The 27,876-nt window shown below is 42.1% G+C and overlaps 1 protein-coding gene across 1 annotated transcript in view; it reads left to right on the top strand.

Moving 5' to 3' along the window:
• The window catches only part of GNG7 (G protein subunit gamma 7), a 50,635-nt gene extending 23,747 nt beyond the window's left edge, over window positions 1-26,888 (top strand). The window contains exons 5-6 of the mRNA XM_018570405.1: window positions 24,484-24,605; window positions 26,254-26,888. Of these exons, the coding sequence (XP_018425907.1) occupies window positions 24,525-24,605; window positions 26,254-26,379 (207 nt within the window). The 5' untranslated portion in view covers window positions 24,484-24,524 and the 3' untranslated portion in view covers window positions 26,380-26,888. The remainder of the gene's footprint in view (window positions 1-24,483; window positions 24,606-26,253) is intronic.
• The last annotated feature ends 988 nt before the right edge of the window (window positions 26,889-27,876 follow it).

Below are 27,876 nucleotides of genomic sequence, written 5' to 3'. Positions count from 1 at the left end.
TGTGTGTGAGGCACGTGTGTAGCTTGCAGCAGCGCATCTCCAAGCACACCTAGATCATATAAGCCAAGACTACTTTTTTTTAAAAATTATGCCTGTATTTTAAGCTCTACTAATGTATATACAGTCATGTAAAGAAGTAACTACACCTTATGGAAATTGTTGACTTTTTAAAGAAATTTGAGCAGACAGACATTAAACCTTCATTCAACAGGTGGTTACAGATAGAATTGATATTCCGTGCCAATGATTAGAAATAGAGCACTGAAATGAAAATTTCAAAACCGAAATGAAAAAAATGTCAGGTCGAAATCGAATATGGTTTTTTTTTTTGTTTGTTTTGTTTTTCTAACCTTTTTAAAATTCTTAATTTTTTGTTAATAAACTTTAACATTTAAAAAAAATATATTTTTATTAAATATATATATATTTTTTTTAACTTTACTGTCTGGTGCTCTGGGGAAATATTGGGGGTCTAAACAGACCCCTGATATTTCCCTTTTCCCTATTTAAAATAGAAAAAGAGATTGAGAACACAGCATCCTCAATCTCTTTTTCTGCAACCCCTGTAAGCCCTCGTTCACACCTGAACGTTTTGTAGCGCGTTCTACGCTCGACGAACGCTATACAAAACGGTCAAAAATATAAATCCCATTGTATTCAAGGGTCTCGTTCCCACCTTGGCGTATTTCCGCCCGTCCCTAATGCGCTACAAAACGGCCCACGCCTGAAAAGGTACAGGTACTACTTTGGGCCGTTTTGTTGCGCGTTTCCATTGGGCTACAGCCAAGTAGCCTTCAGAAACGCGCGACGGTCGCGCAGCTTTTTTACCACGAATCGCGGTAAAAAAACGTGCGACGGTCGCGCATATGCAATACGCCTAGGTGTGAACGAGACCTTATAAATGAACACGAATTCTCTATACTGATTGTTCCTGTTCATTCATAACTTGTGGAGCTAATATGTTTACTATAGCCACAATCATGAATGAACAGGAGGTGATGTAGATCACTTCCCGTTCATTCATAATTGGGGACACCGTAAACATACTAATGTCCTCAATTATTTACAAACACTCCGCAATCACTGATCGCTAAATGCTTGTACTCGCTCTCCTCTCTGACAGCTGTCACAAGAGGCTGAGCGAGCGGTGCGGGGAGGAGAGCTCTATCTCCTCTAATCTGTCACAGACGGCGCAAGGATAGATGTTGGCCGCTCACATCGCTCTCCTCCCCCACACCGCTTGGCCTCCTGTGACAGTTTCTCTCCTCTCCGCCGGATGCTGCGCTGTGTCAGAGGGGGCACAGAGCAGCGCCAAGCTGGGAGGAGAGAAATCAGGGATGCAACGCTATTTCGGCCTAAAGTGCCATTTTCGGAGTCCGATATGTTTCGGTGGCCAAAATTTCGATGCATCCCTAATTAGAACCTCCTTAAAGTGACCTTGAAAGTCACAAATATTTCTCCCCCCTCCCCTCCCCCATTGCTGCTTTAAGGACTTACCTTAAATGATGCCTCTTGATTCGATCGTCTTCTTTCCAGTAGCTTTCAGCAGTGCCTCCAGTGCTGGTGTCAGTGTCTGTCCGTGCATGCTCCGGCTGCGTGCATTCACCTCCACGTGTCTCTTCTCTTGTCCCCGCTAAAGATTTGTACTGCGCATGCCCCTGCCCCATCATGTGCTGCTCGGCTGCACGAAGATCTTCAGATGCAAGCAAACGGCGAAGACAGGTAAGTAATAACCTTTTTGGTAACTTTTTTCATGTTTTTGCATATATCTACTGTTTGCTAGCAGTAGATGTATGCAAAAAAAGGAGAGTTTAATTATACTTTAAGGAGTATGATGGTGTTACATGCCTAATTTAAACCTCAGAAATCTAGGGTCTGGTTCTCTTTGCTATCAACATGTGTTGTCATCATTCCAAGATCAAAAGAGTACTTAGAAAAAAAGTTGTGGATGCCCATGAGTGGCAAGTGATTTAAAAAATTGCCAAATTATTTGAAATCTACAAGTGGTATAGTTGCCAGCCCAGAAAATTCAGCCCAAGAGCTGACCATTTGATGCTAAAGGAAGTCTCCAAGAACTCCAAAATTTTAGTGCGAGTCTGCAGTTATCTTTTGCAATAGTTGATGTGAAAGTAGATGCAACCCTGAAGGTGATGAAGCAGCACCTCAAGAACCTCATACCAGCTGTGAAGCATGGTTTTGGAAATGTTACATTTTGAGGTATCTTTGCTGCTTCAAGGCTTGCACAGCTTGCCATCATTCAGTCTGCTATGAATTTGCATATTATCAACATGTGCTTGATGAGAATGTGAAGCTATCTGTCTGAAAGGTAAAGATGACCCGGAAATGGATCTTTCACCAAAATAATGATCAAAACCACACTAGTAAATTAATGTTTTAAACATGAGAAATCAAAGGTTGGGGACTAGCCTAGTCAAAGCCCTGACTTGAATCCCATTGAAATGTTGAGGGGGAAGGGGGGAAGGTCACGCAATGAAACCCACAAACATCTTGCAACTGAAGGCATTTTGCATGGAGAAGTGTTCAAAAATGTTCAGTGTCAGGGACTGGTGGGCAGTTACGCAAAATGCATTAGTCATTTCTGATAAAGGGGTAATTCCAGTTTTTTAACCTTTTCCACAGTACAACATTACATCTATTGATATGTAGTGCCTGTGCAGCTTCCCTCTGGCTCCTCCCAAGGACCATGTGGACAAGGTGAAAGCCCTCTTAATGAACTTATTTGCCATTACAGGTCCTGCTATGCTATCTGCTGTTGCCACCATGGTTGTGTGTCAGACCTTATTTGTGTGGTCAAAAGCTGTGGCGAGATACCCTGGGTCCATCTTGATGGATCCCGCAACTCTAAAACAGTTAGAGCTTTTTTCTGTGGGCTTGTGCTAATGTGTTAATGGCCTGGCAGATACCCTTGGCCGAAACTCCAGGATGGGTCCCCTGTCTGTACATATTCGGTAGCTCCTATGGCTGAACTGCTAGTCTACAGAGATTCCTTGTAAGAAGTGCCTTGAACGTATGGCTTTTCTGGGGAATGCTTGTTTGGTGACTTCTTTGATGCGTATATATGCAGCTAAATCCTCCTCTCCCTCCTTCAAAAAGGATTAATTTCATCCTTCCCAAGCCTCAGAATCAAAATTCAGTGAAGGGGCTCAAGTGGGGGGGAAATCTGTAGACCTCCTAGGTCTAAGACATTCCTGATGCCTGGGTTATAACCAAGGGTTATAAGCTGGAGTTTCGCTCGCTGCCTCCTCACTTTCTGCTGTCAAATTTACCAGATCACTGCAAAGATGGGCAGAACATTTTGCTGCCCTGGGTCAGTTCCTTGCTCAGGGGGTCATACTCCCTGTACCAGAAGCAGAAAGGTTCTAGGGGGTTTATTACAACCTGTTCACTGTTCCCAAAGGGGGGGGGGGTCTGCCAAAATGTCAATCTCAAGATCCTCAATTGGTTTCGGCAAGTCCAAAAATTCAATCACCTCTGTTCACCCAGGAGAACTTATCAGTGGACATAAAGGATGCATATTTGCATGTCCCCATTTTACCTGCCCCTCAACGCTACACTAGAGCCACTTTTTGAAATAATACTGGTAAAAACAGAATACAATAGCATTTTCCTTTTTTTTTATGTCTTTGTCTGTACATTTGATAAAAAAATTAATTATGAACAAACAAAATTGCCACAAGAAAGCCAATTTTTTTTAATGTATGTGTAACTATAAGCGATGATAGTTATCTCCAAATAAACACATTTAAAACTTGCTCTGGTCCATAAGGTGTATACAGCTGAAGAGGTTAAAAGAATTATGGTATTCGCTTCACATAGTGGAAATGTGTAATATGATTCATTCTGCTGGGCTATCTGCCAAATCATTATTGTCATATTATGAAATGAAACCTCATCATACAGGTTTTGCAATAAGATGTTTCAACTTAAAATTAGACTAGACACTAGCGTTATCTCGTAAAAATGCATTCACACACCCTATTAACGAAAAAATGTATCTTTTATTTGTGCATCATTCAGCTGTAGATCCTCAAATCATCTCTGAATTCATACTGACACTGTCCTTCCTTCTGGAGGGTGACTACTTTTGTCCCCCATGGTTCCTGTGTGTGTTGTAAAGTAGTCACCGCTCCAAGCTCACTCCTGTGATCGACTCCAATCTCATGTTTAGTTTACTAATTCGTATTGAAGTTAAAATGCATAATGGCAGTGAGGTATTTTACAACACACACAAGGACCATGGAAAACAAAAGTAGCCACCCTCCAGAAGGATAGTGTCAGTATGAATTCAGAGATGATTTGAGGATCTACAGCTGAGTAATACACAAATAAGCTGCATTTTGTTGTTGCTAATTAGTTAAGATACTTGAATGTATTTGTAAGATTTAACTCTTTAAGTTTAGTGTCACTTTAACGAAATTAGACTTCTGAAATAGTTGTTTGTATATTGGAAATATGTTGATAGCTCGGAATCATTTGCTGCTGGATCTGCAAGTGCATCCAGCCAGTAACCAATTTATGGCTTGTATGGCTTTTAGGAATGGGCATTCAGGGCCCTGGGTAAAAAAGCTTGTAAGCTAGATGATGTGATTGCATGCTGTAATATTACAGTCTGTGTCCAGTGCTTGAGTAGCACTATTTATATGGTGCTCAAATGCTCATGACTGTGATCTGATTGCTCAAAACTGTTTGGCATGCAAGGGAAAGACTACATAATGATGGTGGCATTGCAGAAAAAAAGCTTGGCTTGATTTTGTTTTTATTGCATTTCACAATGTCATGTATGAGCGTGCTGAGTGTTGGGCTCAAAGTGGACATGGTTGCGTTTTATTTCTGAGCTCACATGTATTTTATACATTTATTTATTTTGATCATTTATCCTGACTCTGATTCATACTGTAGCATTGTTTCAATGTGTTCACCTTGCTGCACGAGTCTTGGGTATGTTTATACTCTGCTTTGTATGTATGTAGAAACATATCAGCCGAAAAGTGCACTTTTGGCTAAATGCCAAAAGTGCCATTTTTGTGCCGATGCATCGGCGCATCCCTGCTTTCTTTCCTCACCGCTGGGCGCTGCTCTGTGTCCCAGCGGGGAGGAGAGAAACTGTGGCAGCTGGTCGAGGGCTGCGGGAGGAGAGCGATGTAAGCGACCGGCGTCTCTCCTCCCACACCGCTCAACCTCCTATCGCAGAGCGGTGTGGGGGCGGAGACAGCCAGCGCTGTCAAGAGGCTGAGCTCTCCTCCCTGCTCTGCTTGCTCAGCCTCCTGTGACAGCGTGTCAGGAAGGAGAGCGGTACAAACACTCTGTGATCAGTGATCGCTGAGTGTTTGTACATAATTGAGGACATAGTATGTTAACTATATCCTCAATTATGAATGAAATGGGAGTGATCTACATCACCTCCTGTTCATTCATGATTGTGGCTATAGTAAACATACCATGTCCTCATGTTATGAATGAGCAGGAACATTCAGTAAAGAGGATTCCTGTTCATTTATAACTGGGGTTGTTTTTTTTTTTTTTTAACTTTTTTCCAATTTTTTTTAAATATTTTTTAAAAAAATACTTTTTATTTTTATTTATTTTTTATAAACTTTTTAATTTTTATTCATTTTTTTAAATTAAATATTTTTACTTTTTTAGTTTACTTTTAGGGGCTTCAGGGAAATATCAGGCGTCTAAACAGACTCCTGATATTTCCCTTTTAAAATAGAAAAAGAGATATTTTTCTGCAGCCTCTGTTATAAATGAACAGGAATCCTCTCTGTTCATTCATAACATGAGAACATTGTGTATTTACTATAACCACAACTATGAATGAACAGGAGGTGATGTAGATCACTTCCCATGCATTCATAATTGAGTATATAGTCAACATACTATGTCAATTATTTACGATCACTGATCGCTGAGTGTTTGCACTTGCTCTACTTCCTGACACGCTGTCAAAGGAGGCTGAGCAAATGGAGCTCAGCCTGCTGTGACAGCGCTGGATGTCTCCAGCAACACACTGCTCTTCCCTGATCTGTGACAGGAGGCTGAGCGGTGTGGGCGGAGAGACGTCGGTCGCTCACAGAGCTCGCCTTCCGCAGCGCTCGGCCGCCTGTCACAGTGTATCCCAGCGGGGAGGAAAGAAAGAAAAAGTGGCAGAAAATGGCACTTTCGGCATTATGCGGAACAAGTTACCCCGTGTACAGCAGTTCCACACTTGCAGTACATTGTTTTATGTCCTGAGATCTGCAGATCATTTCTCCTCATCCCAGCCATGGTACATGTTATCTGAATGCAGAGCATTCCTCCTTCTCATCCCATGCACAGTACAATGTTATCTGACTGCAGAGCATTCCTCCTCATCCCAGCCACAGTACAGTATCTGAATGTAGAGATTTGTAGTCCTCTATAGCTGATGGTATTATTCATGTATTTCTGGGTTTTGTAGTCCCTCTACAGCTTGGAGTCAATGGCAGAACTACTAGGGTCTCAGTGGTTGCAGCTAGAACCGGGCCCTGGTGCTCCACCACTGTACTCGGTCTGGAAAAAAATGGTATCGGTTTGGGATGTCCCGATTACCACTTTTTCAAGACCAAGTACTTTCCCTCAGGTACTTGCCAATACTAATTACTGATACTTTTTCGTAAAGGGACATGTGACATTTTTTCTAAAACAATACAGACTAGTGATTCCAGGGCAGTTTCTTTATAATTATGAAGAATTATAACTCCATTATTATTTAGCAATGGAGAATGGCAACCAGCAATAGAGGATTACAGATCCCATCAATCCATGATGATACAGCAATGGAGAATGACAACCAGCAATCATGGATTTGTAGTCCCAGTTGCCATTCTCTATTGCTGTATAATCATTGATCTTATCAATCTATGTTTATACAGCATTTATACAAAGTTTTGTGCGGTCTCACCAGGGCTGCCTTTGGAGGGCTCTTGGTGTGGTTCGGGCAGGTGCCGGGCTCTTGGTGCGGGGCTGCCCTTTGCGGTGCCTGTCTCTACGTGCACCGGAAAGGATGAGCAGCTACGGCGAGGTCCCCAGCAGGCTGCCTAAGGCCCTCAGCAAGCAAGGGACCTTAGTCAGCCAAACTTGTTTAAAATGTAAAGGGCCAATATCGGCTTTAAGAATCAGGGATTTTTAGGAGTACCAGTACTCCTAAGAATGTCCTGTATCGGCACATATACTAGTATGAGTATGAGGACATCCCTAGTATCGGTGCATCTCTACCAATGCCTTTTGTTTGTATTTTATTTTCTAATAGGTAGATAAGGGTGGGGGAATGAGAGAAATTGAAGTTAAAAAAACAAAACAAAAAGGGAAGGGAGGGGTCTGATTAAGATAGAAGCTATACAAAACGTATCCAGCAGTGCCAAGTGTTTGTATATGCTTTGAATTTGTTTTTCAGGGAGAGTGTTTAATTATCCATATGTCTAAGGCCCATTTTTCAACTGATGCTAATGCTGGGGCACTTAAAAATGTAGGGGTGTAAATGGAGCCAGCTACGCTGTGTTGCTCTTTTTTTTTTCAACGCAATGCTTTATAAGTGCATGCTAATGCATGTAAAAGCAACGCAAGTAAGGAAAAGGCAGTATAGTGTTGTTTGTCCTGAGGAAATCGCAAGTCAGTGGGACCTCTGTTGACTTAGCACTTAGTTATTCTGTTTTATGCAATGTCATAGTTATAGTGGGAGCAGATATATCCCTCCACTTGAAAGGTGTCCAAGATTTGGCTACATTAAGGTGATTCAGAAGAGATTTGTGGTATGTTTTTCTGGGAATTGTGTTATGTAGTAGAAGGAAAGATCTGTCGGGATAGGGTATTTTTTTTCTTCATCTTTCAGGACTACACTATATGGAACAGTGCCAGCAGTGGCTTTGGATGTTGGAATGGATTTTCATGAATAGTTGGGGTTCTTAACCAATGTGTTTAAAATCTTGTAGTTGATTTCCTGGATTAACATTTTTTTTAGAAAGAGAAGCAATATTCTCTGTCATCTTTTAAATGTAAATGTTATATTAAGGTCTGTTTCACATGTCTGGCTATTGACCAAGAGAATTGAGTGTTTGGCAGTTGAGGTGATAAGGCGATTCACCCGGACAGTCCGGGTTTGGAATCATGTGCCCGGGTGCAAGCCCACCTCATTCAAACCGGACAAAACCACAGACTAAAAACCTCACCTGGCGGCAGACAGCGAGCGCCAGGTGGTGCTGTCTTCACTTCCTCCCTCCCTCCTCTCTCTGTTTTTCTCCTCTGTTAGTGAGAGGAGGTTACATCAGAGAGAGGGGGAGCGAGGGAGAAATCATCCTCCGGCAGCCTGACTGTTTGACAGTGACTGTCCCTCTCAACTGGACTTATAAACTGGTATTTAAAACATTGATTCAAAATAAATATTAATTGAAAAGGGGGGGTGGTAATATTGCACATAAAACATGCCCCCGTAAAAAAATGCCACAGGCAACCTGTGACATGTATTTGTGGGGGCAACGTTTATGTTCAATAGTACATATTATCCAATACAGATGTCCAGATTCCATGTTAGTGCATGTTAGTGCAAAATTCATTTTATTGATAGTTGTCATTCAAACGAAGTGCTTTTGGGGCCGCGCAGGATCCCCTTCATCAGGCTCTTGTCGTTTGAATGACAACTATCAATAAAATGGAGTTGCACTAGGGATCTACCGATACTAGTATCAGTGTCGATACCGAGTATTTGGGCAAATACTCGTACTCATCCAAATGCTCCGATACTTACCCCCCACCATACTGGAATTCCGGTCAGAGGGAGTTTTTCCTCTGTCCAGCAGTGCCGAGGGAGCATGAAGCGCGCTTCCTTTCCAATGAGGAAGCTGGGCGGTGGGCTATGACCTGCTTCCTGATTGGCTAGGAAGCCGGCTTCACGTGCTGCTAAGCAGCCTGGCTTCCTAACCAATCAGGAAGCTGGGCGCCACATAATGAACCGCCTCCTGGCCTCCTGATTGGTCAGGAGGCCAGGCTGCCTAGGAACAAGTGAAGCCAGCTGGCTTCTTAGCCAATCAGGAAGCCGGGAAGCGGGTCATGATGTGCTGCCTGGCTTCCTGATTGCCTAGGAAGCAAACTTCACTTGTTGGTAAGAAGCCGGGCTGCCTAGAAAAATCAGGAAGCCGTGACACGAGTCATGACGTACCGCCCGGCTTCCTGACTGGTCAGTAAGCCAGGCTTCCTAGCCAATCAGGAAGCTGGGAGGCGGTCATGACGTACCACGCGGCTTCCTGATTGGTTAGGAAGCCAGGCTGCCTACCAACAAGTGAAGCTTGCTTCCTAGCCAATCGGGAAGCCGGGTGGCACGTCATGATCCAGCTCCCACCTTCCTAACTGGTCAGGAAGCCACGCTGCTTAGAAAAAAGTGAAGCCAGCTTCCTAGCCAACCAGGAAGTCAGGAGGCGGGTCATGATGTGCGGAACCAGCTTCCTGATTGGCTAGGAAGCAAGCTTCACTTTTTGGAAAGTTGTGATACATTGTGATTAACTCGAATGTTATTTAATTACAAAATATATGTATACTTTACCAAAAAATTGCCGAAACTCTAGGCCAGGGGCGCCCACAATTTTTCGTCTGGAGATCTACTTTTCAAATGACGAGCTCAATGAGATCTACCAACGAAAAAACACCTGCATTCAGGGGAGGAGGCGTGGCAGTGCATTGAAGTCAATGGCACAGCAGCCACGCCCCCAGTGCAATCGCCCGCACCCGGAATGCAGGCACATTAGTGCTTGTGTTCCAGTCTAGTGCGATCTGCAAAAATGCTGCATTTTTGCAGATCGCACTGGACCGGAACACGGGCATTAATGTGGCTGCATTCCGGGTACGGGCGATCGCACTGGGGGCACGGGGCGTGGCTGCGGTGCCATTGACTTCAATGCACCGCCACGCCCCTGAACGCAGGGAGCCGACCAGCTTGCGTTCCAATGCGTTCTTGAGGCCGAACACTCTGGAACGCAGACTTTGTGGTGTGAACTGGCCCTCTCTTCTCTCTCTCTCTCCTCACGCTCACTGCTGCTGTCTCTTCTCTCACTTTCTCTGCTCTCTCTCCTGTCTGTCTTGTCTTACCTCCACTGCAGCAGCTTCCCAAGTCTCCTCTCTCCTTCCCATCTGCGGCGTCTGACACATTCAGCCGCACGAGCACCATGGGAGGACAGGACATAGGTCAGTGAGCCGATTGTGATCTACCAGTTTTCGCTTTGCGATATACTGGTAGATCGCGATCTACCTAATGGGCACCCCTGCTCTAGGCGAGTGCAAGTGCCTTAAGGGGCCTATATCCGAGTACAGTGTCTTAAAGCTTGTCAAAGATCTGGTAAAATCGGAGTGGGGAGTTAGTGTAGCAAGGTGGTGGTAACGTTGGAAAGCTTTCCAGAATTCCGAGTGGTAGGAACCTTCTCTGGAGGTTAGATTTGCTAATTACCTGCAGAGTTTAAGTGGGATGCTTGGAAGCAGCCATTAGGCAATACGTATTTGATAGGCATGTCTAGAGAATCAAGAGGGAAGTCAAGTTACATAGTATTGGGGAAAATTAAGTGGTTCAGTCACAGGTTACGTTTACAGAATGCTTTAGAGCACAGGATCCATGAGGAGCCTATTGTTGGTTAGCATTTTAAATTGGTAGGAGCTTGTGGTGGACAGCACAGGAGTCTCCTGTAATGTTAAAGAGGAGATAGTTTGTTTTAACTTTGGCCCACTACTTTGTGGGTTTGTGTCTGGTTTAATCTATCTCGGTTTTGGACTGACATGCCACTGCTCCATCTAACACCTTGATGAGTCTGTCTCTGCACCTAATATTACACTTGATACACTATGTGCCTTGTTGCTGCTTGTGCGCTGTATATCACCATTGTGATCAGTGCTGTTCTGCTTTACTGTCATCTTGTTTTTATTGAAATTTGGATGAGCTGTGTCGTCATTGTGACGTCTAGGGGAGGTACTTAGCAGAGGTTTGGGGTATATATATGAGTACTATTTTTTATCTCTGGTGTCACTATGTTTGCCCTGATGAAGGGACCCTGCGTGGTTCCAAAACGTTGGCTGTTTAACACTTGTGAAATGCTTCTTTGAATAAAAGAACACTTGGATTTATCTTATCATTTGAGTGCTGGTGATCTTCACTGCTAAAACTGTGGTTCAGTCTATGAGTCTTGCAAGGCGGCAAGCAATTTGAAATTTTTGGGAATGCTATTCTCCTGTGAAGATTTGAGAGTGTGAGAATTTGATTTTTGATGCAGAGACTTTGTTTGCCCAAATAAATTTGATAAATAAGATGTGGACTGATGGATTATTGAGGCAAGTGAACTATGCAAATTGGTGCTGGTGTAGTACTATAGATTGTTTTTATTCTGTTTTGTTTTAATTTAATAAAACAAAAGTAATTACATATACAAAGAGCCAGGAACAATAATAGTGTTACCCTGAGATGGCGAGCAGGATGTAGAAGTTGACTGAAGGGATGAAATATCCAAAGTCCACAATCTGCCCAACCAGGGTGCTCCTGGTACTGACCTATTTCGTTAATGTTTGTCGACATAAGAAGATATCAATTCTTGTAATCAATAGGCCCTGGGGATGGTGTTTACATGCTAGGGCTGTGATCAGGAGCCCCAAACTATGCAGTTCAACAATTCAGGTGTAATGTCGATCTTAGGGTGGCAATCTCAAGATAGAGGGTCTGAGAAGACCTTGAAATATATTACTTACTTTTATCCATTTTGTGTTGCACTTGGCCTTCTATGCCCTTAATGGGCTTTTGCTGTAACTTTGCTATCATCTACTTGTTGTATTTCTAAAAACCTTCTAAATATTCATTTATTTCACTAATGCAACTTAAAAGGTGAAACTAATATATGAGATAGACTCATTACATGCAAAGCAAGATAATTCAAGCCATGATTTGTCATAATTGTGATGATTATGGCTTACAGCTCATGAAAACCCCAAGAACCCCAAATCCACAACCTCAAAAAAGTAGATTATTACATGCAATCAATAAAACAAGGATTGTACATAGAACAATATCGGACCTCTGAAAAGTACAAGCATGCATATGTACTCAGTACTTGGTTTGGGCCCCTTTTGCAGCAATTACTTTTGCACGATATTCTAATTATTCGAGTTTCACCTGTAATTGAAGCATAGAACAGCATATTGATCTTGAGACTTACAAAATTGTTCCATTTCTACTGCTTTTTAATGTGGATCTGCATTTGTCAGTTCCAGAGCATCCAGTTTGGCTCTCCAAGTAGAGGCCTCTTGCTTGACTTCAGCAATGTCCAGATTCAATATACCTTAGTAGACTGTGGCTCTAAGATGGCTCTGATATGTGCTGTTAGTCTGTGTCCAGGGGTTCTGCATTTGGGAAGGCTGCAGAATAGAATAACAACAGAAGGTTGGTGTGTAAGTGGGTTGAAATGCCAGGGGCCAAGAGAATTGTCATCTGCTGCCCTGGGGCTTTCCTTTCTTCAGCATTGGAGGTAAGTGTATGAGTTAGTGAGCTGATTCAGTATGTTTAACACCCCTTACTCCTCTGTATCCAAAACACGCCCCCAACACTATTTTCCCCCCCCCACGTTCAGAACTAGGGGGCTAATCGGACTACTTGCGATAACACTAAGTGCGCACAAGATGGCTTTGAATTTCCTACGTGATCAACAAGTATTTTTTGCAACTATCAAATAGATATAACAAACCACTTTTAGTGGTATATTTGACAAACCATATGGTGAACTTAGGTTTATTTTAATTACCCAGTGATGTAAACATGATTTTTGCTTGCTCATGATTAACCTCTGTAAACACAACTTATTTGCTAAGCGCTGTGAATGTTCGCTTTGCAAAGTGAACATTAATTTTTACAGAGTAAGCAGTCTCTACCCCTTTAGTAAATAAACCTCACTGACTCATTGATTGGAATACCTGACCCTAGTTACTATTTTTTTTTCCATTGGCAATAATAGCCCAGTGGCCTCTGCCCCCGTTAAGGTTTACTGCTATAGGTCAGTGGAAGGAACTGCAGTACGACTCTGTGTGTGGTTAGGGGGAGTACCGCACAGGCATTCAGCAGTGTTGTAGGCTGCAGAGCTTAAACTGGTAGAGGGTAGGAGGCACATGGTACCAGAGGGCTGAGTATACAATCTCTTCTTTTGCAGGGAACTGCATTGGGCATTTTTTGGGTGTGATGACCAAACCAGTCATTAAAGAGTCTCTCAAAAGTTCTCAAAAGTTGACAGGATGGCTTAGAACGAACGGAGCTTAGTTCTTTGAGGATATGTGGGTGTATGCCATCTGATCCAGGTATATAAATCACCTTTGTTTGGTGTGTTTCTGGACAATGTCTGCCAATTGTGGTTCATTTGAGCTTGTGGTAATACTATTTTTGTGTACTTCAGCTCAACCAATCTCCTTTTGCATATACAGAGCTAAAGAAGGTATTTAATGTTTTGCTTTCTCTTTGTCCCCAATTTAACTTTTAAAATACAAATCCTTTCTAAGTGCATATGGCACAGAGAAGGACACAGAAGAAGGTTTTGTGGCTACTAAAGGTAATTGCCAGTAGTGACGTGTGAGCTGGCGGGAGAAACTGTGGTGAGGGGAAGCAAGTATTTACACACCTGGAAGTGTGGAATACCTGCGATGGCCAGGGAGCAGTGAAGTGGCAGCGTTTAAAGAGTTGAGCCACCAAGAAGGTAAGTATAGTTGGGCTTCTTTTATATGTTGTCTCTATAAAAAAAACAAAAACAAATTTACATTTAAGATCAACATAAAATTGCTGGGCAAAGGATAGAGAGGTAGAGATTGACTTGTCTGCATGGGAAGGCATGTTACAGTGCAGGGTAAAACATTGGTAGCTACTGTGTGAAATTCAATCAGTGATTCCTAACACCCACTCATGTGTTTTCTTGTGCTGATGCTGTGCTCTCTAGTTCAAGACTCATCCCAGTAATTGCCCGAAAAACAAGCACTAAACAATAGGAGCTCTATTTGTGCCTGCTCTGTAAGGGATTCTCGCCTGCTGCACAACTCACATGATCGTGATGTCATGAAGACAGGCTCAGATCTGGGAAATCACAGGCTCCTCTTATATTGTTTTTGTCTGTGGTTGAAACGTGGGCAAATGTAAAAGAGGCAGCTTCCGCTAAATATACCGTAATAGACTGATTCCTCAAGGTCAGTCCTTTGTCTACCAATTTCTTCTCAGATGATCTATTTCTAATGTGGAATTCTAGTCAGCCTATTTTTAGGTATATTTGAACATTTCTAGTTTTAGCCATTATGGCTGTTAAGAACGGTCTATTTATATTAATGATTCATACATATAGCAATGATCATGACCCAAACATTTGTCTTGGGGAGCAATGCTGTTAAGATAATAGGCAGCCTTTTCATTCAAGAATCCTCTATGCAGACAGATACTATATTCATTTTAATTCAGTTCTTCATCTTTCATTCTGAACAATTTAAACATGGATTCCATCTGGCATAATTTGTTGTTTTTATGTAATGTGTTTAGTTCTAAAACATAACATGATTAAATGGTTCTCCTAAAAAAAATTAAAGCATACGTCCACACAAAATTGAAATTTCGAGTAGCTATGGACAGTGATGGTCTTGGTCACCCACTGATTTCTCACGTGTTTGGAGAACTCCAGTGGTGAGGTCTTTAAGTTAGAGTTTGTAGAATAATTGAGAGATTGAAATACTTATGTACTGCCTGCAACCAATGGGTTAAGCTGAAAAATTAGGTTCCAGAGAGTTATACAAAACCATTAAAGGAGAACTATGAGATGAGTGATTTCCACTCATCCTCATAGTTAAAGCCAACCAGTGACAAAGAAGCTGTCACAGTTCGGCTCTATTGATTGGGAAGTGAGCGAACTTCCGATCATCTCCGTGCAGAGAGCGGTGACGCTCATTTACTGGTCCCCGCATGGATTTCACTCCTCTCCGATCCTCCAGTGCTGAGTGGAGGAATGGACGGGGCGGGTACAGTTGGCTCTGCCTCTAGATAGGCATAGCCAGCTGTCACTCACGCAGCTGGGTGGATGGCTCCATACACACAGCCGCGCATGGAGCTGTATATTTGCGTAGCATATATACGCGCAAAAACAGAATGGAACAGAGATGCGGCCGGGCATTTCCGCGCATATACGCGTAATATACGCTCGTATATACGCAATATACAATTTTGCTTGCATTGTGTGTGAATGAGGCCTAGGACATTATCCTTTTTCCCTCCAAACCGATCTCCTGAGAACTCTTTGGCTAAAATGCTGAGCTGTAGAACAGACATGCAAAATATGATTACTGTGCATGCTCTTCAGGGGACAATGTCTCTTTAGACATTTTCAACAAGGATGTCGCAAGAAAGTCACTGGACATAAGAATACTTATCTGCCACAGCAGAAGAACCCTAGACCTCAGACAGGGGAGATTCATTTCCCATCTGAGACCAAGGAGAGTTCCGTTGTTACTCCCAGGTTTCCTAAAAATCATACCCAAGCCAAGTAAGCCAATTTAACTGCTAATCTTCGGTTTGAAAACGCTTGCTGACAAATCCTCTTCAGCATGAAGCCCCCCCACTTTCTGTTAGCCTTTGTGGACACCTGGACAGACAACATTTCAGTTGCCTGGGTATGGAAGGGCTTTTCAGGGGCTATAAGCTAGATTTCTGCTCCGTGCCCCCTGCCCTGTTCATGTCTTCCAACATGCATCTGCACTGATTAGCAAATAATGCAACATTTGCAGATCTTATGGATCAAGGGGTCATCACAAATATACAGTATGTGCACCTGGTGGTGAGATCTGGAGAGTGGCAGAATTTATCATTCAGCCATTTTAAGATATTCACAAATACTTCTCTAATTAAAGCAAACTAATAGTGACCATGAGACAATAAATGGTTCCCACAAGTCTAAATTTCACTCCTAAAGCTTCTCCAAAGTGTTTCAGTAGGTGTCTTCTAATAATATTTAGAATGATTGATTTTTATATATATACACTTGTGCTCATAAGTTTACATACCCTGGCAGAATTTATGATTTCCTGGCCATTTTTCAGAGAATATGAATGATAACACGAAAACCTTTCTGTCACTGGGTAGTGTTTATCTGGCTTTGCAGTTCTTCCCAGGTTTTCCTGATTTGGCTTGGGTTCCTGGAACTGGGAGATTTCAAAGAGCATTGGGAGGGATGAAATCTCCGTTCCAGGGTCCAGGCTTTAGTGGCAGCCAGCACCTGATTGTGCACCTGTGTGCATCCCTCATGAGGAGGGTGCTGGAGTGTGTTCAGGGCTTCTGCTGGGAAGAGGGACAGGTTGTGTCTCGGAGTCAGGCGGACTCCACCCAGAAGCCAGGAGGCTGTGTATTTGTTGGAGGCTGGAAGGCCTAGAGAGGCTGCGAGAGCCAGGCACCCAAGGTGTATGGGTGTGAAATCAAAGGCTGCTGAAAGCTGCTCAAAGTGCCCAGTGTATTCCTGAAGAGATCCTGTTGAGGAAAACAGTAAGGTCCTGGGACTGGGACACTGAACAGGATAACCTGTGAAGGGTGTGCATTGGTGAGCCCATATCTGTTATATGCTGCACCAAGCTATTTATGTTGGACTTCCTTTACTGTCTGCCTTTTGAACAGAAAATAAAGACGTTTTGTTAATGGAAAAGCCTGTGCGAGTGCTCTGTGAGCTCCCCAATATCACAATATATATATATTACACACACATGGTGCCCCATATACAGTGTATTGAAAAAATCTTTATTGCTTGATCAGTACTATTTTATATGCTAAAATCCACTTCAGATGCATTAAATATGTCAGCTAAATATTACAAACTGATTTTAATACTTTTTCTTAGTCGCAAAAATGATTCAGATCTTGAGATCCCTTAGTGAATTCGAAGCTTTCATGCATCATGATCAAAATGATTAAAGTGTATATGAACGGAAGCAATTAAAAATACTTTTTTTTTTCTTTTCGTTTTTTTATCCTTACTATTCTCCTTTTTTGGCTTTTTTCCATTAAAATGTAAAAAAAAACTAAACTAACAAAAAAACCTGGTGATGCTGCCTGTCTTCTTGCTGCTTCCCCTACTTCCTTCTGCACTTTTACCAAGGCTATCCACGGATTAAGACCGTGGTAGCAGTGACAGACATGCACAGTTTTGCTCACAAAAGGCACAGCAGGACGCTGTGCATTTGCAGTTTCCTAGTCACAGCCTGACTGAAAGAGTTAACCTTTGTAGGATTCACAGACACTATAAAGAGTAGTTCCAGTTTCCCACCAAATATGCAAAACTGAAATTACCCCACAAATCGGTCCCCTCAGGCAACCCAGACCCCACTTATCTTTGGGGGACCCCCCGCCTCACCTGACCATGCTGACCATTGAGAGTCACTTTTTAATATAAGATATTATATATCAGTATATCACTATACACTCAGAAGGGAAACGGGTTCGACGTACGTGATAAAACACATAGTTCAACCGATAATATACCACAATGGTTGACGGAAAGTGGAATAGAACATAGACTTAAAATGCTCAATGCAAATAAAGCAGTTGGACCAGATAACCTTCACCCCAAGGTACTTAAGGAATTAAGCCAGGTTATAACAAGACCATTATTCCTAATTTTTAAGGAATCCTTAGTGACTGGTAGGGTACCATGTGATTGGCGGAGGGCTACGGTAGTTCCAATATTCAAAAAGGGGGCTAGATGCCAACCAGGGAACTATAGGCCGGTCAGTCTAACATCGGTAGTTTGTAAACTGTTAGAAGGTATAATTAAGGACTATTTGGTAAAATTTGTTAAGGATAAGTAAAGTTGGTGGAGAAAAAATTCCAGCACAATGGGCGAAGAGGGTTCTTTACAGTAAGAGCGGTTAAGGTCTGGAACTCACTGCCATCGGCAGTGATTTCAGCCAAGAGTGTAGATTTGTTGAAGAAACGTTTGGACAATTTCTTGAGGGACCGTAATATCCAGGGATACCAGTATCTCTAAGAATGAGATGATGCGTGGACCTATATGGGTTGGACTTGATGGATGTATGTCTTTATTCAACCCCAAATACTATGTAACTATATTGCCACACACACACCAGAGTGAGAGCACTAATTTTAGTCGCCATTTCACAGACTCACACAATTTTAAGGCTTGGCATGTTTGGTATCTATTTACTCAGTGCAGCCTCATCTTTTTCTCTTTTTACAAAAAAATTGGGTAATATATATGTGTATGTGTACACTACACCAGGGGTCAAAATGTCAAGTCCTGAGCTACTAGCCAGGCCTTAAGAGTTACTTGCCACCAGTTGCCCACCTAACCCCTACCCTGCCCCGGCCTTAACTCTGCCCCTAAACACACCCTCTTAAATAATCGTATAAATGACACTGTTAGATGTTTTATGCAAAATAAAGTAACAAAAATAAATATTAACAACGACTTTAACAATATTACCATAAAGCTCCCTGCCCCCACATATAAAATAATACACTCTCCCCCTGTTCCTCCCCCCCACACATAAATTAAGAAGACCCCCTGCCCATGTAAATTAAAATATGAAGCCCCCTCACCTGCTTGTCTTTCTTCAGGGAGGAGCCGAGCAGGCAGATCCCTGCTGATGTAGTGTGATTAGTAAGGTCTGCTGCAGACCTTACTAATCACTTAGTTTTTGACCCAGAGCACAGTGAAGAGCTGGGGCTGAAAGAACAGAGAGCCCAGCAGGAGCAGCTGCTCCCACGAGTAAGGTACGCGGTCTGTGACCGCAAGCCCGACTGAATTTCCACTCGCCAGCACTGTATATTCACTCGCCAAATACGAGCAGGCGAGTGGAAATTTTGAGCCCTGCACCACACTACAATTAACTGTAGTGTATTTTTGTACTACAATTTGGGTTTCCGAAACAGTTGTGCTAATATGTGACATAAAAAATTGCAACTACCACCATTTTATTCTACAGGATCCCTGCTTGCAGAAAATATATACTTGTGGGGGTTTTAAGCAATGATCAGGCCAAAAAATGTACATTTTTTTGTGCAAAAAAATTCAAAATAGCTCTGGCAGCGAAAGGACAATGTAATTGAAGTTTTAATTGCTTTTAGTATCTTGTATGCTAAAAGGTGTATGTGTATTATTATTATTATTATTATTATTTATAATTTTTATTTGTAAGTACATTTTCAGTACATCCTTGTTGAGGTATTGTATTTAATATTTATCCCTAAAATGTACATGAATATTTATGTTCAGGGTTCACATGGAAGTCATAAATATCTACTCACGTGTAGCACCAAGGTATTAATCAGTTTATCTAGTAATTAGGGTGTAGCTGCTTTGTAACACACAGAACTATGCAAGGAATTCAAATCAAGACTATAACATATTTTTAAAAGTTGCTTCCTGCTATTATAATAAAATTAAGCTTGAAAGAGAAAGCATACAAGACAATTGCAGACTATCTTTTCCACCTAGTTAATTATATCTAGGTGCTGATCCTTCTGAACATCTAGCATGTCTCAGCTAGCCTTCTCCATTCTTTAACTTCTTTGCATGCAAATTACTAAAGCAGCACTTACAAAACATATAAAAATAAAATTGGTTCGGATTCCAGGGAAAATATTTCCCAGTCTTTCTCACACCGTGTACAAAAGTGTGTTTGTTGTAGTACATGCATACCTTAGTATACGTGTAGGATATGCATACTCTTCCACTAACCACTTCTGTACCGAGGTACTTCTTCTAGCCCAGCTGAACCCTCTGTATTTATTACTGTAATGCAATCAGGGTACATATACAGTAATATGCTGTTCTTTTAGGTTATTTTATCTTTTACTTTCCATGTGTGCAAAAAGAGATAAAATACCCTATGTTTGGCAGCATGGTGGACTGTTGATCGGAAAAATGTACAAGGGGACACATTGGACAGCCATAGACCAAGGGCGATGTGTGTGAAAAAGTTTAACTGTCCAACGTGCTGCCAGCCTAGGGTATTTAAATCTTTACTGCAGCACATAGCAAGTAAAAAGACCTAAAAGAGGAGCATATTTTTTACTGTACTGTATATGCAGCCTGAGTGCATTACAGGTATTCCTCACTTAACGTCCGAGTTCCATCATTCCGCAACTGATGGGATGACAGTGGAGTTCCAATGGCGAGGGATTAAAGCTCTAGCGGCAATGATAAAGAATCTAAGCAAGGATTTCTTCACCTTCGAGATAGAACCCGGAAAAACCGAGAGCAGAGCCATCTCCGGCGTAATGTGTAGATCAATGGAAGTTGCCCCAAAAGGGCAGAAGCAGAGGGCAACTCCACCACACATGAGCTAGCGTGCCAGGTCCAGCCTGGCATCTCCAACAGCTGTCGGGGGACGTGAAGGAGGTCTGGTGCATATTGCAACCGCAGGTAGGTTCAGCGACTGTAGGAACTTTGCCGGGTCGGTCGGGGATCTCAGGACATACGACCTTCCGTGCCACCAAGTGGAAGGGGTAACCCCACCGGTATGGAATGGCTTGTTGTTGGAGCAATTGAGTGAGGGGCTTGAGCGCCCTGCGCCTGGCCAGGGTGTTCCGGGAGAGGTCAGGGAACAATAATATTTGTGCACCATCAAAGTCTATGGGGCCTCTATCCCGGGCCTTAGCTAGAATGGCTTCCCTTTGTTGGAAGAAATGCACCCTGCATAGGACGTCCCTAGGTAGTTGTTGGGCGGGAGTGCGGAAGCCGGGGACCCTATGAACCCTGTCCAGCTCGATGGGGCGAGTGGGCGGGTTACCCAGGAGTAGGTTAAAAATGCCCAAGACCGTGGCTTTGAGGTCTGCTAGGCCCGTTGCCTCAGGGATACCCCGCAATCTAATATTATTGCGTCTGTGACGGTCCTCTTGGTCGTCGATGCGTAAAGAGAGATGAAGCAGGGCGTCATGGTGTCTGCCTACCTCTTCTTGTAGTTGCCGGACTGATGAGGACACCGTCGCAGTCGTGGATTCCACCTCTTCTAGCCTGCGGCCAAAGCCCTCCTTGAGCGCCGCCATATCTTGGCGATGTGAGGCCGGCGGGGTGTTCCGGGCTTTTGCCTTGGACCCCTTCTTGTTGGTTCTACCCATGGATGTAGAGGTTAGGTACGGCGAGTGTTCCTAGGGCTCGTTCCTGGGGATGTAGCCGGAGCTCTTACTTCATGCGACCGTCCGCGGCCATGAGCAAGCCACGCCCCCCATAAATACAGAAAGTTGACGTGTGCTGTAACTAGAGATGCACCGAAATGTCGTCCGAAAATTGCACTTTTGGCAAAATGCCGAAAGTGCCACGACGGCCGGTAATTAAGTGTATCTCTAGCTTCTCTTCTCCCCACTGGGCTCTGGCGGTGATTGTTGCAGGAGGCCGAGCTCTCCTCCCGGCTCTGCCTCCTGTGTCAGAATGGGGAGCGGGGCGGTAATAGCTGTGATCTGTCGGTGGAGGAGGAGAGCTCTGGATCCTGTGACGGATCACAGTGCTCTCCTCCACTCTCCATCCTGACATCAGAGCCGGGAGGTGTGGCAGTAGAGCTCCGCCTCCTGTGTCAGGAGGAGAGCAGTTAGTGGAGGACCGGACCACAGGCACAATATGCCCTGCCATCCCGTGCGGGCGATCGCATTGCTGCCGGAGGGCGTGGCTACGGTGCCATTCACTTCAATGGCACACACGCCAGAATCAGGGCGGAACGGGCTCTTAGACTGTGACAGTTTTAGGCTTTTGCACTTGAAAACATGCTGCAGATCCCATCAACACAAAAGCATTTTGCTTGCCCTTAAGATACATTTAAGCCCTCATTCACACCTATACTTTAGGTGCAATTAGGGATTCCTGCGTCAGGAACTTGCGATTTTCCTGCAGTAGGAATCCCTAATTGCACCTAAAGTATAGGTGTGAATGAGGGCTTAAATGTATCTTAAGGGCAAGCAAAATGCTTTTGTGTTGATGGGATCTGCAGCATGTTTTCAAGTGTGTGACCCATTTAAGTTAATGGTCAGGTGGCAGAAAGCTGACACCGCATATAATCTTATGTGATACGATTACATACGATTACATGCGGTTAAGAATCCAACACTATCCTTGGACACACGATCGATGCATCCAGGGATAGTGATTGATTCCTAATCGCAAGTTCCTGCCGCAGGAATTCCAAATCACAGTAGAAGTTCAATGTTATAATCGGGAGACACTTGTTGATATAAAGTACTGTAGTAGGTGCATACACCATTCACATTAACTAGTTTGGACTGAATACACGTGTTCACTGTCCTTTTGATATTGTTAGCATAAGATGCATTTATATTACATATTTGTACAGGGCAACTGTGATGCAATGTATAATTTTATCAAGCCAGTTTTCAACTATGAAAGCATTTTTTTTTATGGAACCTGCCCTTTGGCTGCAAAATTATGTATCTGGTTTTAATGAATACAGCTAACCATAGAAATATCATAATATGTTGTACTAAATCGATTTTTCTTTTGCTGTTATGCATATATGCAGTTACAATGCTTTATTAAATGATTATTCCTTGCTGTTTTTTTATTTTATTCTCAAAGGAAAGCTTTTATTATTTATTTCTGGCCATCCTTCTTTCTGAATCCCTTCTGTAAATGCTAACTGCCTGGATGTCATGTTGATGGACGTCACTGGCTTCAATAGTTTGAGACAATGACCTGCAAAACACATGCAGATCAGGAGTTCTGACTTGACCTGTAACCTGCCATTGCTGATCTCCTAGGAATAGTTACCTTACTTTCACAGACATACAGTAGAAGTATGCAGATTGAAGTGTGAAAAGGTTCTGACCTAAAGCGCATTCCTGAGATCTTTCCAAACCAAAGTTGGTGTGGCTGAGATTAGGGCTTTGCAAAGGGGCTTATAGCGGAATATAGCACATATTTATAATAAAATACACACATTTGTTTTAGTGCACACTAACAATATGATTCCCAATATTTTGGTAAAATATAAAAGATGAGCTAGTGTCCCAAAATTGTGTGCATGTGCAAAGTGGCGAAAAACTACAGTAACCAACATCGGCTATAGTTTAAAAGCCTTTGCAGGCCATCAGTTTAGAGTCAACTTTAGACTTATTGCTTTCACTTTGGTGTGTATAGTAATTTCTTATAATGTACAATCATTTCATATGTGTGCAGACATTTGTTTATATGTGTGGGGGCTTTTTAAGTTTTTTAGGATGTTTTTAATTCAGTTCATTGGACATTAATTTTTTTTAAACTTTTTTTTCTTCACTTTATCGCTATCGCAAGGCACTCAGTAACTCGATTAGGTTCTTCCCTAGCCAGAGCAGCTGATGTTTGACAGCTCTGAATTCTGAACTGCTCAGAGCTGGGTGCTTCTGGCTTCCCACCTCACAGGGGAGATCAGTGTAGAGATGCTCCAGATATTCTGGCAGCACCCCAGATTGAGGAAATTGTGAAAGTATTTTAAAATTGTCTCTCAGGAATTCACTGATCACCGAGTACCTAGGGAGCCCTCATTTTTGTCTACTACCCAATAATATCCCACAATAGATGAACAAGTAGTAGGTACTCCTAGATCATATAAATCCCGCCTCTTTTTGGGAAAACCAACTACTCACCACTGGATCCTTTAGATCAGGGGTAGCCAAACTCCGGCCCTCCAGCTGTGGTGGAACTACAAATCCCATGAGGTATTGCAAGATTCTCACAGCCACAGACATGACTCCCAGAGAGAGATGCATCATGGGATTTGTAGTTTCACCACAGCTGGAGACCCCTGCTTTAGATCAATGACATTAAGCATGGGGAAGACTAGCATTAAAATGCTGCATTTTTTGCAAAGAGTTTAAAAGGTCAATTCTCAGCGGAATATGAAAACTTTGTCTGCCCTGAATTATCCAAGTTGAGTATTTAATTAAAATGTAGGTAGCATATTTTTGTATTTAGTAGCCACTTCTTCCAAAGCTGAACCAGATGATGCTGGAAGTGTTAGTGAAAGGAGGCAGAGCTGTTCTGCCATTGTGAGTGCATTGATAGACAGTAAGGAGGCTGATTTATTAATTAATCTTTGCTAAAAGAAAAAAAAGTGTGATTCATTTCCTGATTGCGTTAAATACCCATTCATGTGCTTTTAAAAATTTTTGAAAATTGAAGTGAATATTTTTTGCATGAATATTCTCAACTTTTTTTGGAACAGCCTCACTCAGAGCTGACCTAGTAAGCACATGATTGAGAAACCACTCTGATTGGTACCTGATTGTTATTTGGGACCCCTGCTGTATCTCTCAGGTGTTGGTTCTCAAAGGGGTGAAAGTGAATGTATTCTAGGTACAGGACATTGTTCCATGCTACTCTAATATACAGATTCTGTAAATGTAATTTTAATACAAAATGTATGTGTAACTTTATTCATGACGTACATCATGTTATCTAATATTCTGCTCCTTTTTATAGACATTTCTCCAGGTTTTGTAGGAAGATTTATGGCAAATAATGTCAACCTCTAACAACATTGCGCAAGCTCGGAAGCTTGTGGAGCAGCTCCGTATCGAGGCTGGTTTTGAGAGAATCAAGGTACTTCATTCCCCAGCTAAAATTTTCCTTTTAGGTCTTCATTTGTTCCTTCCAAGAGGGTTTTTTTTTCCTTCATCAGAAGAATGCATTATTGTACTGTGGAAAATATTAGTAGTGTCCTAAAAAATGTTGCTACTGCTAATGACTAGCTCTACCTTGCAGCTATCTGTGTTTCTGGGAGTAGATGGTTGATGATGTACCCTTGACTGTCTGATTCCAGCAACACCCCCTTTGCACAGAAGCATCCTCCATCCATGCTATTTAGTGTCTATAAAGAAGTCTGTTAGATTTCTTTCCTACTACTGCATCTACAACACAGGGTTCCCTTGAGCCATGCATTACCTGTGTTTTATTTATAGTTGAATCAAGTTTATTGAAGTATAGAAGTAAAACAAACATTATATCAAACATAAAAAATAAGATGAGCAAGAAAATGCAATCCGGTAATTAACAAAAGTAGAGGATCAACTGGTTGTTACATAGAGTAAAGAAGTGCAATATGTGTCGGGACCTTCAACAGGTAATAGAACACAGACACAAAGAAACCAATCTTGCATGTAATTAAGTATGTGAAGCACGTCCTAATCAAAACGTACATCAATCCTCTCATAAAAAAAGGGATATAAATAAGATATGAAAGAAAGACAAAAGAAGGGGAAACTCCTTGGGTCAATTCTTTCCCCCTTCTTTTGTCTTTCTTTTATACTCTTATTTATATCCCTTTTTTTATGAGAGGATATATGTACGTTTTGATTAGGACGTGCTTCACATACTTAATTGCATGCAAGATTGGTTTCTTTGTGTCAATAGAAAAACGACAAGAAAAATACCTGTGGATTATTTAACCCTTTCACTGCCAAGCCCTCTGGAACACTTTACACCTCAGCTGGCCGCACCATCTTTGCGCCCCCACCTCCCCATTTAAGATAAAACTATATTGAGTTAATAAACAAATATTTGTAAATTTTAAATTGCGCCTTTTTGCGAAATGGTAAAAAAATTAAGTAACGCAAAGCTGTAAAAAAAAAAGCGACTTGTGTTAAAAATGGTTTGTGCACTGTGTTGGTGTTTGGGATGTGATAAAATGATACAGGCGTATATTTAATTGCAACGCAGCGTATCTCAACGCACAGCAATATCTGTTGATCTGCCAGATATGCAATTGGTGCTTAATTTTCTTTGGAGGGATGACCGCATACAATTCTTTTGTGGACTTAGTGGTGTCAGCCCTGGCCATTGTTTATTGCTAAACTACTTAACCATGTCCACTGTCTTCACAGCATAGGCACTATTTGTCTTGTAACCCAAGATAAGAGCATGGAGGGCTAAATAGTCTCTTCCAGATAACACTAGCATGCTTTCAATGATGTATTTAACAGACCAAAGGGAAGCAAGTAAGGGAAGTTCATTGTTTGGGTTTACATACAGTGAAGAAAATCTGTACTGATAGAAATGCAGTGTTCTAGTTCTAGTCTGGCTATACCTGACTTCACTTCTTTACCCTGGACTGACCTGGAACAAGCAGGCAGTGAATTAAGTCAGGTGTTTAGTTCCAATACATACAGTATATAGCAAGGCAACTAGCATTTTCATGTTGAAAGAAATGTATGCACTGATTCAGGTGTTGATCTGTTATCAAATTTTTTAGGTATCTAAAGCAGCATCAGACCTCATGAGCTATTGTGAGCAGCAGGCTAAAAATGACCCGCTGCTGGTTGGATTGCCAACTTCAGAAAATCCATTCAAGGACAAAAAGCCATGCTCCATTTTATAATGCCCTCTTGCAAGTATGACCACTATTTCTTCATCCGCTCACGGAGTCTAAGGGAGAAGGCTGGACCAATTTCAAGCTTATGACGATCTTCAAAAAATTGAGAAAGAAAAAAGGCTATTATATGAAAGAAAATTATAGTTCAAATATACTAATACATTTGAACGACAGCGGTAGTAGTTTTACATTTTTGGTGTTTCGGGGAGAAATATCTGTGTCACTGAGTATTCAGCAAGGATTTCCTGAACATTACCTGACAGTTTTTTGTGCTGTACTTAGAATTATAGACTTAATGGACAGAGAGCTTAGACAGTATTTACTGACACTATTTTGTTTGTGTATGTGTATTGCTTCACAAACTCAGTGGAATTGGTTTATTTCGTTTTTGTGATGTATGCCCCATGATATTGATAGGACTGTATTTTGTGTTTATTTTATACTTCTGTCTGCTGTCAAGGATTCCTTTCTGAAGACAATACAATCTTGCAAGCATAATGCCATACTTGTTTTCAGCATGAGTTGCAAGAAGAAAAATGCCATAATGTTTTGTGTTTTTTTTGCTCCATTTGTTTCAGTACTAATGCATGCTCATGGAATTGGTGCCATCAGAATGTAAAAATACATAGACTTCATGATAATTGTGACCAAACTGATATTTTTACACATTTTCACATATTCGAAGTTATGTATGAACCCTTTTGAATGTACAACATAACCATCCTAAAATCCAGTCCTATTTAAAACAAACTGAAAGTTACAGTTCAAGATAACATTTTACAAGGGAACTAGAGCTTCACATTAGGAAATTAGTAGTAGTCCCTTGTAGGTCTGTGAAATGCACATGTGTATCGCGTATCTAGAAAAGATTGCACTTCTACAAACTATACTTTTAAACGTGTACATTATAAAGTAGGGATGCGCTTATACTGGTTTTTCGGTATCAATTACAAATACCGATATTTTTTCCGGTACTTGCTGATACCGAATATCGATACCGGAAGTCCCATTAAGGAAGCTGGGCGGTGTGTGATGACTAGCCAGGAAGTCCTCTCCATGCATGGAGCCAGCTTTCTGGCCAATCAGGAAGCCGAGGGACTTGCTGCCTGGCTTCCTGATTGGTTGTGAAGCTGGCTTCCTGAATGACCGGGAAGCCGGCTCCATGCTACCTCATCACTAGATGACAAGGAAGCATGGAGCTGGCTTCCCGGGCAATCAGGAAGCCAGGAGGTGGGTAATGACTAGCCGCCCGACTTCCTGATACTGGAAGTTCCGGTATCTGGAGCATTTGGACGAGTAACATTACTCGTCCAAATACTCGGTATTGGCACCAATACTAGTATCGATATCGGTGCATTCCTTCTATAAAGTACAGTCTTTTGAAAGCTACAGAGTGTGCACGCCAGGAATTAACAGTATTACTACACAAATAACCTATTTGAAGAGCTTCTTGGTATGTTCTTTTAGAAAATCAGTAGGCTAATAGTAAAGTCTTATGCAACA

This window comes from Nanorana parkeri, unplaced genomic scaffold (assembly GCF_000935625.1).
Source record: "Nanorana parkeri isolate BGI_ZX_2015 unplaced genomic scaffold, ASM93562v1 scaffold1530, whole genome shotgun sequence".
Classification (NCBI taxonomy): Eukaryota; Metazoa; Chordata; class Amphibia; order Anura; family Dicroglossidae; genus Nanorana; species Nanorana parkeri.
The sequence above is the reverse complement of the archived record's forward strand: the minus strand, read 5'-3'. Positions and strand labels throughout refer to the sequence as shown.